The 21,270-nt window shown below is 35.3% G+C and overlaps 2 protein-coding genes across 2 annotated transcripts; one reads left to right on the forward strand and one right to left on the reverse strand.

Moving 5' to 3' along the window:
- Positions 1–1,041: 1,041 nt before the first annotated feature.
- LOC113344281 (uclacyanin-3-like) lies at positions 1,042–2,242 on the forward strand. Its single transcript, XM_026588284.1, has 2 exons — positions 1,042–1,396; positions 1,717–2,242. Exons 1-2 carry the CDS (start codon positions 1,240–1,242, stop codon positions 2,073–2,075), a joined length of 516 nt encoding a protein of 171 aa, XP_026444069.1. The 5' UTR covers positions 1,042–1,239; the 3' UTR covers positions 2,076–2,242.
- A 6,324-nt stretch (positions 2,243–8,566) lies between these two features.
- LOC113344383 lies at positions 8,567–10,388 on the reverse strand. Its single transcript, XM_026588369.1, has 4 exons — positions 10,054–10,388; positions 9,517–9,924; positions 9,150–9,343; positions 8,567–8,676 (listed from the first exon to the last, which is right to left on the reverse strand). Exons 1-4 carry the CDS (start codon positions 10,386–10,388, stop codon positions 8,567–8,569), a joined length of 1,047 nt encoding a protein of 348 aa, XP_026444154.1.
- Positions 10,389–21,270: the final 10,882 nt, after the last annotated feature.

Consider the following 21,270-nt stretch of genomic DNA (forward strand, 5'->3'; position numbering starts at 1 on the left):
AATTTTGTTTTAGTTGAACAATGTGCTTATGCATGTTCAAAGCTTATGTTATGAACTGCTAGTTTGTAAATGCAGCGAAGTTGCAGCATATTCAGTTCCTTGGCAACTGTGTTGTCGAACTCTATGGGGTGGACTGCAACTGCGTATTAGCTCGTGTTTGTTTTCATTAGGCAGTTGCCAATGATTTTGCGGGATGCACGTCGCACGAAACTAAGGTAGATGGCTCTGCTTGATTGCTGTATATATCCGTCTGTTTTTTGTTTTTGCATTTGGTATTGTGAGGTGCACCCATACATTGTAGATAAGTGTTTTTCAACACCCCTTGCTGTTATGGAATGAATTGTTGAAATAGTTCTTCCTTTTTTTCAGCGAGTTTGGATACGCTTATAACTTTTAGCAAAAGTTTATTTTTACTGGATGTATATTTGGGCTTAAAATTAGTTTCCTATGTAGTATGAACTGCTGTTAAGAAGTGTCTTGACGGTAAATAGAATTGTGTTTTTTAGCCCATTAACATATACATGTCTTCTTCAATATGATTGTTGTAAGGTTGTTTGATCAAGTGGATGGATGTAGGAGTCTAGGACTTTGTCAGCTGACATGCCACTAATTTGGTTAATTTTATTTTTTCCATTGAAGTTCCATTGGTTCGATTGAATAGTTGACATTCGTGATAGGGAGAGCACTAAGACTTGCATCAAACATACCATGTCAAACTCAGTTCTAGGAAAGTAAAATGTGACGCAGTCAAATAGCATAAACCTCCGTAGTAAGGCGGGAAAAGATGTCCCCGATCAACCTCCGTAGCAGTTTCCTTTAAAGTTCATTTTTGTGTTTAACTATGTAGCCCTTTTGAATGCTGCTTCAGCTCCGTCCCTGGCAAGTTCTCTTATTGTTGTGAAGTTGATGGGAAAATCCCTTGCTCTATTTCCTGTGTGATAGTTAGTATTAGTCCTATAGCACCTATAGAGCAAAGCAGAATAAATCATATGGCATTATTTTTAAGCATTTATATTCAATTGGCTTGGTCAGCTGACTTAGCTCCATTAGATATATGGGTGACATATATTGTTTTTATCCTTGCTATACGTATGAACTAATAAAGACATGATAACAAGTATGATAAAGACATTGTTTTTCTTTTCTTTCTCGATCTATTTATTAACTCTCGCTTCTGCAAGATGATTGTTACCAGTCTATAATTTTGTGATCGACTCTTGAAACCGGAAAATTATAGCCATGGCAACTCCTAGTATTATTACTACCGCAGGCCTAATGGTTCTTCTGTTGCTAGCTCCCGCTGTTTTTGCTGTGGATTATCCAGTCTCTTGGACCTTAGGCACCAATTATGAAGATTGGGATTCAGACAAAACTTTATTCCCCGGAGACACTATAAGTAAGTATTTCATAATTGCTATTTCAATTTGATTTTCCCTTGTCGAAAATAGTTCAATAATGACCTTCAGGGTTAAAAATAGAAGCCCTTCATTTCTTGGTTGATGTTGATATAAGTGTACAACATACTGCATCTAGAATGAGACGGTAAATTACAACATGGTCTCTTGGAACTTTAAACAAAAAACAGTTTTGTGATATAAATATTATTGGTGTGGATTGTTACTAGCCGTTTGGAATGCAGTCCATTAACTAATTTTTCATCCAATTCTATGAACTATTTAATCATCTAATATTTCAACCCGTCATAACCTTGATCAGCTTTTTCATATGGGCCTTCACATTCACTAAGTGTCGTAAAGAAGGATACGTACGATAACTGTGGGCCAGATGCCATAAAGTCTTTCAGCGGTGGAAGGACGACAGTTCCTTTGGTAGAAGGAACCATGTATTTCATATGCCAAGAAGGCGATCATTGTGCTAGTGGAATGAAATTGTCCGTCAAAGTTCGCAATGCGGGGCCTCCGAAAAATCATACATCACCACCTGCAGATGCTCCCAGCCCTGTTACCCCAAAACTAGCGAGGGGCACTGGTGCAGCAACTAGCAACTACAACTTGAATTTTATGGTGATTGGAGGTTCACTATTATTGGCTCCTTTGTTTGCATTTTTGGGCTAAGGGAGGCAGTGCTAGTGTGGTATGACCCCTACAATCATGTTTGTTTTATGGATCTTTATTTAGTTATGTAAATGTATTTTTATGTTCATTTGTGATTGGATTTAGTACCTATCACATTTCTTGATTGTATGGAGAATCTGAATGTTGAAGGGTCTTTTGTGCTCTTACATTATTTGTTTACACTAAACAACCACCTGCCAGAAGTATTCTAAAAAGGCCAACAAAGAAAATGTAAACATCCAAGAAAATGAAATATCAGGCCAAACCTTTAGCAATTGATTTGGTAAATTCCTGCGTAATTTAGTACTCCAACCCAAACACTTTAATCCCACCATATAGCGATAACAGAAATCAAGCTAATGCCTTCACTTACAAGAATATCGGATTTAGTGTAAAACCATAGTTTAAGCACATGCTATGTTGCATTGACTGATTCAATGTCTTGAGAAAGAAAGAGGAAACCGGCACCAGCTTTATAAGTTGCTAATACAACAAGACTAACATGCATAGACAGGGGGTGCATGATAGTAAACGTACATTACCATCTGGACTAAAGAATAGAGAATTGAATTAACAGCCAACAAGAAACAGACAACACATAAAACAAGTGTAATAAGAGTGTAACTCTGTTTATGTGTTATTGTCCCCCTTCAAGATGAAGTGGGCATACCTTGGAAGCACCTTCAGTTTGTCCCTAAAAATAAAAAAAATCTGAAACTTGGTAATCCCTTTGTAAATAAGTCAGCAACTGGATCAATGGTGGAGATGTAGGAGATGGTGGAGATGTAGGAGATCTGTAAGTTTTTGGATTATTCCAATTCTCGCATAAAGTTGTAGTCGACAGATAAATGCTCCGTTCGTGTGTGAAAAACTTGATTGGAGGAGAAGGAAATGGGACTCATGTCGTCACACAGAAGAGAGGGAGTTTTAGGAAGAAAAACATGTAGATCATTCAACAACTTACAAATCCAAACTACCTTAGCAGCAGAGTTGGTTAGACTTCTGAATTCAGCTTCAGTTGGCAACAGTGGCTTGCTTCTTGTTAGACCAAAAAGTTGGATTTGATCCAAAGAATATGCAGTAGCCCCTTGTACTTCTCATTGAATCAGGATCTCCTATCCAATCAGCATCACTGAATCCATGCACCGTAGATAAATCTTTTCTGAATAGAATTCCAATATCCAGTGTACCTTTCATATATCTCAACATCCTCTCTTTTTTCTTTTTCTTTTTCTGAATCACATTAATTTTATTGATAAAACCAAAAACTTGGAAGATTACAACTTTAAGGTTCAAAACAAGATAGCGTTGTCAATGGATAACCGAATATTCGATATCCGTTCGAGTCCGTCCGAATCGTTAGGATATTATCCGAAATGTCGGATAACGGATATCGGATACAGATACCTTATCGGATATTCTTACTTTAACGAAACAAATACGAAAAAGGCATTATCCTATAGGATAATATCCGATATCCGTTAAAGAATGCATATGCAAATTTTTATATTTTTTTTTGAGTAATATATTTAGTTGTTAGTTTGATAGTGTGAAGAGTGATAGAAATAAAAATACTATGAAAGAACAAAAACATAACTAGTTTTATTAGTTGTGAGAAAAGCGGAGAATTTTTCAATATTGATGGAAAAGATTTGAGTTTTGTTTAAATCTAATTTAATATAATAATTTTAAAGTCAAATTTGTGCATTTTATCAAGGTATTTGGTTTTGTTTAGTCGAATTTCCTTAGGTTCCTTTGATTTTTTTTGTAATTTATGAAATTAGAGAAAGACTAAAAAAGAACTTAATTTATTTTTATTATGATAAATTACTACCGGATATTACCGAATATTATCGGATAACTGACATTATTATCAGAACGGATAACAGAACTATTTTTTGAATATCCGTCGGATATTATCGGATATCCGGTAATCTTATCGGTAACGGATATGGTAGAGGCCATATCCGTTTCGATAGCTACCGTTGACATCCCTAAAACAAGAGGAGCCAACTACATAGGCTCAATGAAATAAGGAGAAACTAAAATGATTATGTTTACACACTAAATTAGACAGAAATATACTCCCTAACAAAACCTGTAATATGTAACATCTGGCATTTCAACTCTGGAAGAAAATTTGGTCTTCCAAGAATCATATGTCTTTCACCTGCTGCCAATCTTGCTCCTTGCTTAGATGCTATGTCTGCAGAAAAGTTTACCTCCCTAAGATTGTGCTGAAAAATAATGGAAGAAACTTTACTTGTTTCCTTCTGCCATCTCATTCTAATGAACCATGGGACTTGATCTCTGGCAAAATCTTCAATTACTGTTTTGGAGTCTGAACACAGAATGATGTTCTGTAATCCCCATTCACCTGCCAATTCCACTGCACATAGTAGTGCATAATTTTCTGCTATGTATTTGGTTGCAATGCCTAAGCCTCCAGATAACACTCCAATCACCTGACATACATGATCTCTAATTACAAGTCCAAATCCAGCTGTACCTGGGTTGCCAAATGATGAACCATCACAACAAAACATTGTATAACCAATTGAGGAGGGAACCAATAACATTCTTTGGTGCACTGAAACTTAGAGTTTTTATAACCCAGATTGAAGAATGATATAATCCTGTGATCATAATTTTGGTTCCACTTATTGCCTTTCGTTCTTAATCCACCTTCCAAGACCAGTTTTTTGATTCCGCATTTGAACTATTGTTCATTTGGCTTGATATTCTCAAATATTTTCCTATTTTTTTTGAAACCAAAGCTCTTTGAGGGTTGAACAAGCAGCTGTAATCCAAACTTCTTTCACCAGTGGACTTTTATGTTTTACATTCTTCCATATGTCTTCAAAAGACTTTGGTATTCTAAATGGGAAAATTAGGCGCAAGCCCAAAAAAAATAATATTCTTATTGTCAGGTCCAAGATTATTTTTTGCTTCAATGACACCCATAATTATATGAAAATTTGAAAAGTATCTGCATAACAGGTTATGCATCAGGGGTATAATTGACAACACAACTTGGATATAACATATCTAAAAAACCGCATCTTGAAATTTTACAAATTTTATATCATTGTAAATCTTTTTAAGAGAGCTACACAACGAGTACAAACAACGACATCAAATTTAAGTTTTTTGCGAAAAAATTGGAGGCGATTGTTCTTTTAAGATAAATTTTCAAAAATTTGGTACATAAGCATTATGCAGCCACCAAAAATGATGCATAACACATTACGTAGAAACAACAAAAGATGCATAAAACATTATGCAACCAGATTTTGGTTCATGCATCTATTAATTTATGCATAACATGTTATGCATACATTTCCTTGGATGCATAAAAGATTATACATCAATTTTTTTAATTCAGTGCTTACAAAAATATGGTTGCATAATGCTTCATGCATCCATTTTCTCGACTGCATAACATGTTATGCAGATATTATTGTAGGTGCATGACAAGTAATGCAACCTTTTTCTTTGTTGGTTTCAATACTAACAAAAAAGTAGCTGCATAACAAGTTATGCAAAAAAAGGCAACATAACTTGTCATGCACCTACAATAATAGCTGCATAACGTGTTATGCAACCATTTTCGGGACTGCATAACAAGTTATGCAACAAATTTTGTAGATGCATAACAAGTTATGCATCTTTCGTAGATGCCTAACAAATTATTCAACCAATATGACCAACACCAGCACCACCTGTACAACCTACCAACACCAGAACCTCAACCAATAAAAAAGAATCAACACTACGCGCAACAATAGGTTCATGCCGAGCTCCCAAAAGCAATAATACTGCTTGCACCTATTAATCACCAGCAAATCCATTCGAATCACGCCTTCTTGACATCACCTCAACCATTTTGCAGCTCACTCTGTCACAGCCATAGCATCACCACAACTTCCATTCTTGGTCCCATTTGAATGCATTACCAACACAAACACCTTCAAGCCTTAGTTTAACACCACCAGGAGCACAAAAAACCAACTCCTTCCCTGTAGGTTTCATACATTTCAATCCTAGCATACATCTAATTGACAACACTTCATTTCAGCTCAAACCTTCAATCCGTTGCTGTGGCTTCCAATTTCGGCTGCACTTCTGCCACAACAATACTGCCGATTCAATACCATTCCCTCCATCTCTTAGCCATTGACAGTTGACACACAGCCAACAACATTTCAGCACCTCCTTTTGTTCCCTCCATTGAACTAAACTCAGATGTAATCTCATGACTTGCGAATTCGAAAATTGCTGTAAGGAAACAATACAAAAAACCTGTTTACGAACTGTAGTTAGTATCCATGCATCAAACCGACTGATCTCACTCTGAATCTATTGAATAAGTGGCACATAATTTAGTTCAGCAATAGATTTTTAAATACAAGAAAATCAACTTCGTTGTAGTTAATCTAGCCCCCACATCCACCTAAGTAACGTACTACACTGACTGTCCATGAGATAGAACGTCAGTATAAGAATGGGGTAGACTATCAAAAGGTTGAATATAAGCACGGAGTCCTAACAAAGAATCCTAACAAATATAAACAATATGATAGGCACACAAGTGCAATTCGTGTGAAATGTGAACATTAGTACATGACATTGCAGGCCCTAAATTGCCAACATAATATTGCATACTTCCAGATGCTGAGTAATGTAAACTTTTAGGATGCGCCAAAACCACCAACTTAAGTAAAGGAAAGATTTTGAAAGTATACACACAGGTGAAAGGAAATCCCTAAAATATATTAGTAAGACTATCAATAAAAACCACCAACTCAAACAATCTAGCTAGCAACATATTGACACCTAACCAGCAAAAGCAAAATAGAAGCATCATTTTTTCTGTGAATCTAAAGTAAGGGAATGAGAAAAGGATATCTATAGTAGTCCCAATCAAGAGGACGAACTGCAATCTTGCTGAACTTGACTACACTCGCATCTATACCAGCAAAGATATATCCGTTGCTCTTGTCTATCAGCTTGTATGTCTCAATTCTTAAACTAATTTAAGCAAAACATGTCCAAGCACATGCAAATTTTAGTTCATAACCAAAAACTAAACTCCGAATTGAATTGAAAGAAATTAGAATCAATAATAACCTGTAGGGAACATCTGGTTGATGTACTCCAGAGCACCTGACTTATCCATGGCTTTTCGTAAAACCTAGAATCAGATTCTTACTTGATTTCAGGTAAAATCAAAAATTAGTTCATTTGGGAAATCAAAACTCATTTTCAATGCAAATCTTTGGTAATCATTTCTCCAAAGGGATTTGAAACGATGATATGATTCTAAGAGTAGTAATATCTTCCTTCCCCGAGTCTTCTCGCTGAAATCAACGGAAGCAGACAGCTCCATCATCGAATCAAAGAAAACCAATTAAGCCAGCACCCATTTCAGAAATCTGAGAGCATCAATAATCTCCAAATTGAGTACAAGAACCTGGCAGTACAAATTTAACATAAACCCATGTGAACAAACTCATCAATCAAGTCTTCTTTCTCTCAAGAACAACTCCCGTTGAGATACATAACACCATTAATCACTTCCTTCTCTTCACTGTTGTAAATCAAATCCGAGATACACCCACCAGTCTTTGACTTGAGTTCTAGTTCACTTCCAACCCTTTCTTAATCCTTCAAAACCAACCACCGGTTTAATTTATTGCAATCCCGCACCACGGATAATGCAAGACGCCACCAGCTTGAACCATTCTTTGATTTGATGAGACTCTCCCCTGCTTCGATAAGAACCATATCAGCTAGTTCTCGATCATAATTTCCAGATCTAAAATGAGTTTTATCAAATTGAATAAAACAAAAAAAAGATTGAATTGAATTTTAGGTCATGTCTTCTAAGATTTTGATTTTGATTGAATTAGATAGGAAGGTATCAAAAGAAAGTTGTTAGTGGTGTTCTCGTCTTCATATTTTTCTTGTTTATAAAAGAGATACGAAACGAAAAAAAGAAGAAAACATCAAACATTAAAGTATGGGCTTGTGCATAATTTTATCACCGAAAATGGGTGCGACCGTTAGTTTTTTTGGCAGTGGGTTTCATAATGGAAGGAAAACAAAAAATGGGTCTGGTAGTAGGTTTCACATTCTAAATTCAAAGATAAAACACAACCAGCTCCATATTTTAACACTAAAATATGACTCATACTGTCCAGATTGTTTTCATAAATGCAGCATCTTGAAGCTAGTTCATATCCATTCTTGACCATTGTAGGATCATCAACATAAGTGCCTTGGACAATTTTCCATACACTACTTGCAGTATTTGGATGCAGTAATGTATTCCATATGTATTTTGAGCATTTTAAAATTGGTTCTTTGTGTCTAAGAAATTCAACAACAGAAGATGTGGTAAATTTACCTTGCATATCACCAGTCCATATTAGAGAATCATGCCCTCCAGCAATGTCAGGTAAGCTCATGGAAATAAGCATCAGCAACAACTATGAAAGAATGCTCCATTTACCATCTTTAATAAGATCTGATACTTTCATGGTTAAATTTTGTTTTGCATAATCAGCTAGTTCAGTCTTCTCAATTAAAGGTGTTTCACCTATCCAACAATCAAACCAGACATTAACTTTATTTCCATTTCCTATACACCATTTCAGATTGTCCTTTAAAGAACTCCAAGCCCACTTCAATCCTGGCCATATTGAAGATAACTTCCAGTTTTCCTTCCATTGACCATTTTTATTCAAATATTTAGCTTTAAAAATAATGCACATTCTTCTGTTGAATTCATGATTCTCCACATCATCTTCATGAGCAATGCTTTGTTGATTGTCTCAAGTCTTTGAATCCCCAATCCACCTTCATTCTAAAGAGTGAAAACTTTCTTCCAAGACAATATTGTGAATTTTCTGACATCCCCATCACCAGACCACAAGAAGTTTCTTATAATCATTTCACAAACTTTAATAACATATGCTGGCCATTTATAAACTGCCATATTGTAAATTGGAATGCTGCACAAAACTGATTTAATAAGAATCAATCTATCTTGAAAAGAAAGAAACAATTTACTTTTTGCTTTATTAATTACTTGACCAGATCCTTTTTGATACTTATCCAGCAACATCATCAGATTTTCTACACTTTTCTTAGCATTATTGCAGAAAATGAAAACATCATCAGCAAAGAACAAATGTGTTGGATGTATCTCTTTTCTTATAACCATTGGAGCTATCTTTCCTTCTTCCAACATTTTATGAATGCATCTGCTTAAGACATCTTACATAATAACAAAAAGAGTTGGAGACAATGGATCTCCTTGCCTCAAACACCTCCCCACTGAGAAAAACCATGTGGTCCACCATTTATCATAACTGAAATTTTAGCAGATTCAAACAGTATTTGCAGCTATTGACACCACGACTTGGAGAAGCCATACTTGCATATAACTTGAAATAGAAAATTCAAATTAACTGAATCATAGGCTTGAGATATGTCAAGTTTTAATGCTACATTACCTCCTCTTCTTTTCTTGTTCATTTCATTCACCATTTTAGATGCTAATATGATTTGCTCTTGTATACTTCTACCTTTAATGTAAGCCACTTGTTGAGGAGTTATAAGCTTTGTCATCATTGAGATCATTCTTGTATTAATAATCTTGGTAATTATTTTAAAGATGACATTACTAAGACCAATTGGTCTAAAGTGGTTGGGAGATTTTGCACCCTCAATTTTAAGCAGAAGTACAAGAAAGTTTGAATTAAGCCCTTTTGGAATGAATCTTCTTCTCCAACATAACTGAATAGCATGAACCACATCATCATGAATTATGTGCCAACATGCTCTATAAAAAAAACCCAGAGAAACCATATGGCCCTTGAGAGCTTTCAGGATCCATGCTAAACAAATTTTCTTTAATTTCTTCTGCACTTGGAATTGCATCAAGCATTTGTTGATCATCTTTTGTAATTACCTCTGGAATGACTTCAAGAAGAGAGTCAACTTCTTCTGCTGCTTTATACTGAAATTTTTGCTCAAAATGTTGAACCAATCTGCAATCTTGTTTTGGTATGAGATTATATCACCATTAATGTCCTCCAGTTCACTAATAAAATTTCCAGATTGTCTAATCTTCAGATTTGTGTGGAAGAAACTTATATTGGCAGACCCCTCTTTTACCCATTTTATTCTAGCTTTTTGTTTAAGCATAGTATTGAGTTGAACTTCTCTAGAATTATAGTTATTTTCTGCATTTACTAGTCTGTCCAAAGCTTCAGTATTTGATGGATTATTATCAGATAATTCCATTGCTTTATTAACTTCTTCTTCTACTAATTTTATTTGGGCATTTATGTCACCAGACACATTCCAGTTCCAATCCTTTAAAATATTTCAGCTTCTTTAATTTGTGTAGAAGAACAAAAGATGGATCACCAGCAACATATTCATTCCAACATTGAGAAACAACCTCCATAAAATTAGAGTGAGATAACTAAAAAAGTGGGGGTACAACGACAACACCCAATATTTCGCTTAGCAATCTGTATGGACAAACTCTAATATACTTTCTAGAGAATCAACTAGACAGTCAGACTCAATTTAGATAAAAAGTATATCAAAGAGTTTATATCTCAATCTTTCGATTTGATATATACTCAAGCAATCAAGCAAATAGAAATCTGCGAGTCTTTATCAAATACTAGAGAGATAATTTGGATGGTACCAAAGACCAATATCCAAGTGTCAATCAATTTAAATCAACAACCAAAAGGTCGGATATTCTAATTGATTGAACAACGCAAAACCTGTGATATTTCAATTATATAACAAAATATAATGCGGAAAAAAAATAACACAGACACCAAAATTTTGTTAACGAGGATACCGCAAATGCAGAAAAACCCCGGGACCTAGCCCAGATTGAACACACAATGTATTAAGCCGCTACAGACACTAGCCTACTCCAAATTAACTTCGGTCTGGACTGTAGTTGAACCCCAATCAATCTCACACTGATCCAAGGTACAGTTATGCCCCTACGTCTCTGATCCCAGCAGGATACTACGTACTTGATTCCCTTAGCTGATCTCACCACAACTAAGAGTTGCTACGACCCAAAGTCGGAGACTTTAATAAACAAATCTGTAGCACACAGAAAAGTCTACGGTAATAGGTAAATCCGTCTCCCACGAATATACCTACGAGTTTTATTCTGTCTTTTGATAAATCAAGGTGAACAGGAACCAATTGATAAACAATACTTATATTCCCGAAGAATAGCCTAATATTATAAATCACCTCACAATAATCCTAATCGACGCAGCGAAAAAGATATTGTGGAATCACAAACGATGAGACGAAGTATTTGTTATTACTTTTCCATCTTGACTATCGGAGATATAAGTGTCGAGCCAATTATTACAATTGTACTCGTAACGATAGAAGATGCAGGATCAGATCACACAACTACAAGAAAAGTAGTATTGGTTTGGCTTCACAATCCCAATGAAGTCTTTACGTTGTTACCCTGGTTTTAGAAGAAGAAACCAAAGGTTAAAGGAGAATCAACTCTACCTATGAAACTAGTATCACATGTAAGGTGTGGGTATTATGTTTCCAAGTTGCTAGATTTCTCCTTTATATAGTCTTTCAAATCAGGGTTTGCAATCAATGTTATCTTGGTAACAAAGCATTCAATATTCACCGTTAGATGAAAACCTGATTAGATTCAAGCTAATATTTCTCAACCTTTGGATCGAAAACTTAGCTTGTTACACACAAATGAAATGTCCAATTTTGGGTTTATGTAACCTTTCCCAAACATTAACATTTGTTGGTTCAACAATTGTTAACCAGGTGGCTAGCCATATGATCACTTTCATATCCACCATATTCTTCTTCACCATAACTAGTTCAAATGACTCAAATGAACTAGTTAGAGAGTTGTTCAATTGCTTAGATCTTATGTAACAACACAAGACACAATCGAAGAAAAAACAGTTTGATTCACTCGAATCGGTTAATGAACTTTATAGCCACGGTTTCCAAAAGAATTCCTTAGTTTATATAAACATGAGTTCAAGAAAAAACGATTTTAGATATAACCTGCTCAAGTTCGCGGACTGGGTTCACGGACTTAAGCTCACGGAAGGAGTTCACAAACTCCAGCAGAAATTCTCGGGTCGAGAACTTCCGCCAGTTCGCGGACTGAGTTCGTGGACTTGGCTCACGCCACATTCCGTTTCTCTTGATCAACAAAGTTCGCAAACTTTGGTTCAAGGAATAAAGACTTATACATATATATGTGTTTCCACAATAATTCTTACATCCTACCAATGGTTATGTAATCTAAACTCTCATTTCAATCATTGAAACATTTTCAGAGGACGTTATATAGCCGTTATTCATAGACCATATTTCGTCAGAGCAATTTCCAAAGTGATTGAAACATAACATGACATTCGTCACTAGGTAAAGATGAATTTGGAAAAAACGAAAGCTTACTAACACATATTTCGAGAAATAGATAGGCGAGTTACACTCGGCTTGAAACAACAAATGTGTATAATGAAAGTCTATATATCAAACGACTTTTGTCTCAAGAATATGAGATAAAGTAGATAGACTTTTGAGTGACAGATAAGTTCAAGTCTCCACATACCTTTTAGTCGATAAAGATCCACCAGTTCCTTGAGTAGTCCTTCGTCTTGTATGATGATTTCCATGGAGTCTTGAGATCAACTACACTTTCTATCCTAGTCCGAGACCTTTAGCTATATAGGATAGAAATCAAGACTTATAGTTTTGATCACTAACATTGACAAACATGCTTGAGATAGCAACGCATGCGAGTTCGACCGAGCAATGCTCTAACAATCTCCCCCTTTGTCAATTTTAGTGAAAAACTATTAATACATATGGAATACAAAAAATAAATAAATTAACTTTTGTAGCTCATATTCCACATGCCTAATCTTCAACATTACTCGAAATCTTCGTCACTTCCAAGTACTCCAATGATCCCAAAGGTTGTAAGTTTAGTATCATCGTTGTTGAAAATCCGTAGCTATAACAACAAGAAAGACAATAGTCCTCAATCATTGTTATACAGTGTCATAGTATTATTACACAGCGTCAAAGTCCAATTGTATCACAACTTCAACAACAATACTATGGTGATATGTATCACTCCCCCTTAGTCAATACTCCATCTCACATGGAAACCACTCCCCCTTACATAATGATCCGAAAACCATATATATTTGTAGTGTGAATTACATATTAATTTTCCCCATTTTTGTCAATAAAATTGGCAAAGGTACAAGAACGGGATCCTAATGAAATTTCCGAAAGAGACATTTCTTGACCAAAAGAAAGCAAAAGTATATCATCTTATTTACATGCAATCATAGAGCCGAAGCTAAATGCATTCATCAAGGAGTTTGTAAAGATACAAGATAACCCCTATAATATTCCACATCCGCACTCCCCACAAATATTTGGCAATTAAGTGCAAGTTCAAAAGAACTCCCCCCCATAAAATTTCATTCCGGAGAGAACAACAAGAGCGACCTTAATTTCGAAGGAAAAGAAGGATTTCTTTGGATAAAACAAATCACATACAAGTATGAATTTGAATCCAAAAATATTCAATTAAACTAACCACAAGAGAACCCATGATTAATTTAATTGACAAATGCTCAACATAAGTGAACTTATGGAGACTCAAAATATACAATTATATTAATCACAAGAGAACCCATAATTGATCTAATCGAAATACGCAATCAAACTAATCACAAAAGTAATCAATTTAATTGGTCGTTCTCGACATAAGAAAACTTATGGAGCAACAACTAAATAACCAAACAAGATGATTAATTTAGTTGAATATGCTCGACATAAAGTACCTTACGAAACAATAACATAACTAATCATGAAAATAATCAACTTGGTCGTTCAACGCTCAACATAAGACACTTTACGGAGCCTCAAAATAATACATAAAATATGGATCAGGGAAGATCAATTACTGCGGAATACACAAGGATTCATTCTATTTTCCATCACTATTCGCATAACGATATTTAATAGACATAATCCTTGCAAACAAAAGATTTTAACCTATCTTCCATCAATAATTGACATAATAGGCTTAACTTTTGTATTTTTCAAAAGTCTATTCATTCTTTTATCAATACATGCATATCGACATACGAAAGACTTTACTTTTGACAAGGTATGGGATAGTCATAGTTCACGGACGCAAACACACATATCCCATAACAATATTGCAATATATAAAACCATAAAGATTAATACTGCAAAATTCATCTTCCAAACAAATTTAGAATTTAAACCAATAAATCTAAAAACATGAAGATGAAAACGTTGTACATAGCTATATGTAATCACAATAATGGCTATTCCAAACTCTAGTTATTCTTCTAATAAAAAAAAGAAAATAGAAGATATACTAGGCAAATAAAAACACAAATTACTCTTCTTCCTCATCGGAGATACTCCAAGATGCTTGAATTGTGTTCAATTCTTCCTTGAGCTCGGAAAACTTCGTTGCAACCAAAGACAATTGTTCTTGGACACACTTCACCCTTGAATCGACCTTATACAAACCCTTACGAATTTTTTGAAGAAGACTCAAATTGGTAGGGTCACAATCATTAAGTGAAGCATCTCTTTGTCTTTTGCACACGTTCTCCCTAATGCGTCTAAAGGTACAAGGTCGAACAGGTTTGGGAACCCCTAGAGAGTTGCCAATCGAATCAAGACCACGATCACGACAAATTTTTCCAATCAAGCAAGGGTAACCTAACATCTTGATGGGTGAATTCATCAAAGACATTTGATAAATGATAAAACCATAAATATCGAGACTTTGAACACCCGATTCAAGGAAATAGACTAATTCCGCAAACTTATGACTCCACCAAGAATTCTCAATTGTGGAGGGACAAAGATTGGGGATTCCAAGTTTCCCAAATGCCAGTAACGGGATACTAAGATCATTAGTAGGAAACTTCCCTTGATTCCAAGCTACCTTCTTGCCACAAAGCCCAAGAGAGATTTCATCACATGATGGTCGTTCATCACTTGGTCTAGGAAGACGTACGTTCCCCAACGGAATGTTGGTAATCTTCGAAATTAATTCTCTATCAACAAGAAACCTTTCTCTATTTATCATGGATTTGAATTCCATCTTATTTAGATCAACATCATGATTGTTGGATAGAAAATTCTTCTGAGACAATCAAAACCTTGACCATAACCATCAATGATATTTCCAACTTTGAAATTTTTAAAGCAAGCTAAATCCTCTTCATGCCCACTAGAGAGATCCAATTTCTTTTCTAGGATAAAACCTTTAGATGAAATCTTTTCAAAAATTCTAGCACAAGAATCATCCACAAACCTAATCCTAAGAAAGTTTTGGTCACAAGGAACATTCATGCTAGAGATATTTGAGCTTTTGGAGCTTCTTTTTGATCCCTTAGAATTCATCATGAGATCTAAGAAATTGAAAGGGACAAGAGGAATTTACTTACATGGAGTGAAACTTGAACACTCTTTCTTTCAACTTCTCCAAAAAGGCTTCAAAGAAGGAAAACACACAAAACCCTAGAGGTTCACGTACGCGGACGGGTGATGGAGAAGAGGGTGCGCGAACTTCTTCTTTATAAGACCAATAATGGGCTTGGACCCGTTTGTGAACCGTGACCCACACAAGGAAGTGGGATTTTATTATCCAGTTGCACTTCAAAGGCTACGCATCCCGTGACAACACACATTTGTGAGAGACGATGGATGCACTAGAAAGATTTATTTGGTATTCAAAAAGAGAATAGTAAAACTGTACACAACTCAACCATTTCTTGCCCCATTTCAAGATATATATAAATGGGGTAGTGCCAAACTTGTTACCAAGAGGCATAATGTTCAAAGGAATTCTCATGCAACATTTCTGGTTCATTTGTGTGAACAATCCCCGTTGTATAATCAAAATAATGATGATAATCAGGGCAGTCAGAGCTTCCCATCCTTCGTTTGATCTGCCTAGAAGGAAAAATCTTCCGATTCCCAGGTTGTACAACATGTACAGAATCCTTTTTGGAAGAATTCTTAGACTTAACATAATTAAGTTTTTATAAGAGATTAAAAACGCCTTCGAACGCTCTAAATATATCTTTATAAATTGATCTATTACGATAGTATTCCTCCAAGAGATCAATAGATAACCTGTTGAGGGTCCATATCCTTGAGCGTGACGAACGTTTCCTCAATTTTTCCTTCTTTTTTATTTTTACCTTTATATTGGTTCTCATCATCTAAATTTTCCCTTTTAGATGAGATAAGATTATCATGTGAACTAGGAGGTTTTAACCATAATAAATCTTGAGCAATCTTTAAAGACTTCTGGCGTTCATTACAGATGTCAAGAGCAAGTTTTCCAAAGAAATTTCCCATGGCACAATTTTTAAGGAATGAACAAACACAAACTTATCAAGTTTGGAGTGTTTGCCTGCTTTGATACCTATTGAAAAAGTGGGGGTACAACAACCACACCCAATATTTCTCTTAGCAATCTGTGTGGACAAACTCCAATATACTTTCTAGAGAATCAACTAGACAGTCAGACTCAATCTAGATAAAATGTATATCAAAGAGTTTATATCTTAATCTCTCGATTTGATATATACTCAAGCAAATAGAAATCTGCGAGTCTTTATCAAATACTAGAGAGATAACTTGGATGGTACCAAAGATCCAATATCCAAGTGTCAATCAATTTAAATCAACAACCAAAAGGTCGGATATTCTAATTGATTGAACAACGCACAACCTGTGATATTTCAATTATATAAAAAAATATAATGCGGAAAAGAAATAACACAGACACCAGAATTTTGTTAACGAGGAAACCGCAAATGCATAAAAACCCCGGGACCTAGTCTAGATTGAACACAAACTGTATTAAGCCGCTACAGACACTAGCCTACTCCAAATTAACTTTGGTCTGGACTGTAGTTGAACCCTAATCAACCTCACACTGATACAAGGTACAATTTTGCTCCTACGTCTCTGATCCTAGCAGGATGCTACGTACTTGATTCCCTTAGCTGATCTCACCCACAACTAAGAGTTGCTACGACCCAAAGTCGAATAATTTAATAAACAAATCTGTATCACACAGAAAAGTCTAGGTAATAAATAAACCCGTCTCCCATGAATATACCTACGAGTTTTGTTCCGTCTTTTGATAAATCAAGGTGAACATGAACCAATTGATAAACCGGACTTATATTCCCTAAGAAAAACCTAGTATTATCGATCACCTCACAATAATCCTAATCGACGCATCGAAAAAAGATATTGTGGAATCACAAACGATGAGACGAAGTGTTTGTGATTACTTTTACATCTTGCCTATCGGAACTAGAAATCTCGAGCCTATTACAATTGTAATCGTAACGATAGAAGATGCAAGATCAGATCACACAACTACAAGAAAAGTAGTATCGGTCTGGCTTCACAATCCCAATGAAGTCTTTAAGTCGTTAACCTGGTTTTAGAAGAAGAAACCAAAGGTTAAAGGAGAATCGACTCTAGCTATGCAACTAGTATAACATAAGGTGTGGGGATTAGGTTTCGCAGTTGCTAGAGTTCTCCTTTATATAGTCTTTCAAATCAGGGTTTGCAATTAATGTTAGCTTGGTAACAAAGCATTCAATATTCATCGTTAGATGAAAACCTGATTAGATTCAAGCTAATATTTCTCAACAGTTGGATCGAAAACTTAGCTTGTTACACACAAATGAAATGTCCAATTTTGGGTTTATGTAACCGTTCCCAAACATTAACATTTGTTGGTTCAACAATAGTTAACCAGGTGGCTAGCCATATGATCACTTTCATATCCACCATATTCTTCTTCACCATAAGTAGTTCAAATGACTCAAATGAACTAGTTAGAGAGTTGTTCAATTGCTTAGATCTTATGTAATTACACAAGACACAATCGAAGCAAAAACGGTTTGATTCACTCGAATCAGTTCATGAAATTTATAGCCACGGTTTGAAAAACATTCCTTAGTTTATATAAACATGAGTTCAAGAACAACCGATTTTAGATATAATCTGCTCAAGTTCGCGGACTGGGTTCGCGGACTTAAGCTCACGGAAGGAGATCACAAACTCTAGCAGAAATTCTCGGGTCGAGAACTTCCGCCAGTTCGCGGACTGAGTTCGCGGACTTGGCTCACGCCACATTCCGTTTCTCTTGATCAACAAAGTTCGCAAACTTTGGTTTAAGGAATAAGGACTTATACATATATGTGTTTTCACAATAATGCTTATATCCTACCAATGGTTATGTAATCTAAACTCTCATTTCAATCATTGAAACATTCTCAGAGGACGTTATATAGCCGTTATTCACAGACCATTTTTCGTCAGAGCAATTTCCAAAGTTATTGAAACATAACATGACATTCGTCACTAGGTAAAGATGAATTTGGAAAAAGTGAAAGCTTACCAACACATATTTCGAGAAATAGATAGGCGAGTTACACTCGGCTCTAAATAGCAAATGTGTATAATGAAAGTCTATATATCAAAACGACTTTTGTCTCAAGAATAAGAGATAGAGTAGATAGACTTTTGAGTGACAGATAAGTTCAAGTCTCCACATACCTTTTAGTCGATGAAGATCCACCAGTTCCTTGAGTAGTCCTTCGTCTTATATGATGATTGTCATGGAGTCTTGAGCTCAACTACACTTTCTATCCTAGTCCGAGACCTTTAGCTATATAGGCTAGAAATCAATACTTATAGTTTTGATCACTAACATTGACAAACATGCTTGAGATAACATCACATGCGAGTTCTACCGAGCAATGCTCTAACAATAACCCACATCTTCTGAAATTTAAAAGGAATGTTTGGAGGTTTTAGAATGCTTGCACAACCCCCTAACAAAGGAGCATGATCAAAGGAAATTCTTAACCTAACTTTGTACCCCCAATCTGTGTGCTTTTGAAACCATAAATGATTGTAGACTGCTCTGTAAAAAATTTCACAAGATTATTTTATTCCATGTTGGAAATTAGACCAAGAGTATTGTAATCCAGTTTTTGGAGCCTGTATCAAATCACAAACATCTAGACAATTGTTAATTTCTTGCATAACTTTTCTATTTGCTGCTCTGCCACCAACCTTTTCTTCAGAAGATATTATGCAATTGAAATCTCCTATAGCTAGCCAAGGTTGCTTTAACTCACTGATTAACTCCATCTCACTCCATAAGAATCTTCTTTGAACAACCCCCACATGAGCATGAATTCCAGAAACAAAAACACCACCAATGCTGACAGTTATCATCTGACTAGACATGGAAACAACAGTTGGCTCTGGAAAAGATTTATTCCAAAATAACCAAATGTTACCTTTTTTTATTAGAAATTGAGTTGTGAATTACTTTATTTTGCATTCCTGGGAGATTCAACTTATTGCAGAAAGAAGCACCGCACACTACTTTTGGTTCAACAACAAAAACTAATGAAGGATTTAATTGATTTATTAAAGACCACAACTTATTTTGAGCCCTAGATCTCCTAAGTCCCCTTATGTTCCAATATAGGACTTTCATTGTAAAGATTGGAGACCCTTAGTGCCTCCCTTGCCTGGATTCTTTCTAAAATTATATTTGATTGGAACTTGTTGAGAATTTACCTTTTGAGCTGCATTTGTTTGATCAATGGAAGTAGAAGATGGTTTAGCTGTTGCTGGTTTTTGAATTATTATGGACCAAGTTGTAGTAGGAATTTTTTCTTCTGATACAGACCTATCCTTACCATTTATGTACTTCACGACACTCTTTTCTAATGAATTGTCTTCAACTATTTGTAGCACTTTTGCAGGAGTTAAAATCTCCTTGTCTTAATGCATAATATTATTTTCTTCAGTCTCATAAGGAAGTGAACCAAACATACCAGAAGTAATTTTAATTGTTTAATTTGCTTGTTGAAAAGTTTTTGGTGACAAGTGAACTTGAGTGGTGGGAGTTTGACATATATCAAATTTCTCTCTGACTTGATCTTTAGGAGATGTTCCATTTGTCTGACTGCTAGTTCCTTTTGAAGTTTCACAAATATCAAAACTCTTACTTGTTGTAGACTTTTGAAGTATTGATTTTGGAGAAACATTTCCATGTTGGTTACTAGCTCCTTGTGATGTTTCTTTGTTAATTCTACATTCATCTAGCAGGTGACCAACAATCTTACAGTGACTGCAGAATTTTGGAGGCTTGACTAGTAATACATTTTGCATAAATCCTCCAAACTTAGTTTTTATCCATAAGTTGTTATACATTTATATTAATCAACATTCTTGCATGATAACCATTCTCATAATTCAAGGTAGCTTCATCTACTTTTACTGGATCTCCTAGATCTCTTCCGATGGTGAAAAGCGTTTTTTTCATCCCAGTATTCCAAACTAAGACCTGGAAGGTGAACTCAAATCATTGTTGATGATGTTCCGTGATTCTCAGGACGAAAATCAGGAATCCAATTTCGAATCCATAAAACTTGATCTTGAACCTCCCATCTTCCTGCTTTGATTAAATTCTTATCTCTTTCATTATCAAGCTTAATTGTAAAGAATCATTTTCCTAACGGAATCATTTTATATTGACCTTCTAATCTCCGCTGATTTTTCAGATTTAAAACAAGATATGAAAATTTCATACGAAGTAAATCCAATCTACCAATGAGAGAAAATCTCCAAGCAGCACATCGTTCTTCAGTGTCATTAACAAGATCTATTGATGAACTTTCTTCAAAAGAATTACTTAAAATCAACCACTGATGAACCCATTTCTGGGTTTATGTTTTTTTCCATGAAATTAAATTTGAAGTAACCTTAACTAATACTACTAGAAGTAATAAAGAGAGATTTTAATCACCAATCATTGAAGTTTGTAGTTAAAATCACCTGAAAAACACCTGAACTAAAGATGTTTGGAGCCCTGAATTGATTATCTGAGCTCGAAGAACGAAGAAAAATGAAGAAAAAATTCGCTGAGTTGATCGCCCATTTGCAAAGCGTGACTCAGCCCGATTCCAACAATTATTTTTCAAATCGACCTCCCAATATCCTCTTTGTAGCAATTAGA

This window comes from Papaver somniferum, unplaced genomic scaffold, assembly GCF_003573695.1.
Source record: "Papaver somniferum cultivar HN1 unplaced genomic scaffold, ASM357369v1 unplaced-scaffold_76, whole genome shotgun sequence".
In the NCBI taxonomy this organism is placed as follows: domain Eukaryota; kingdom Viridiplantae; phylum Streptophyta; class Magnoliopsida; order Ranunculales; family Papaveraceae; genus Papaver; species Papaver somniferum.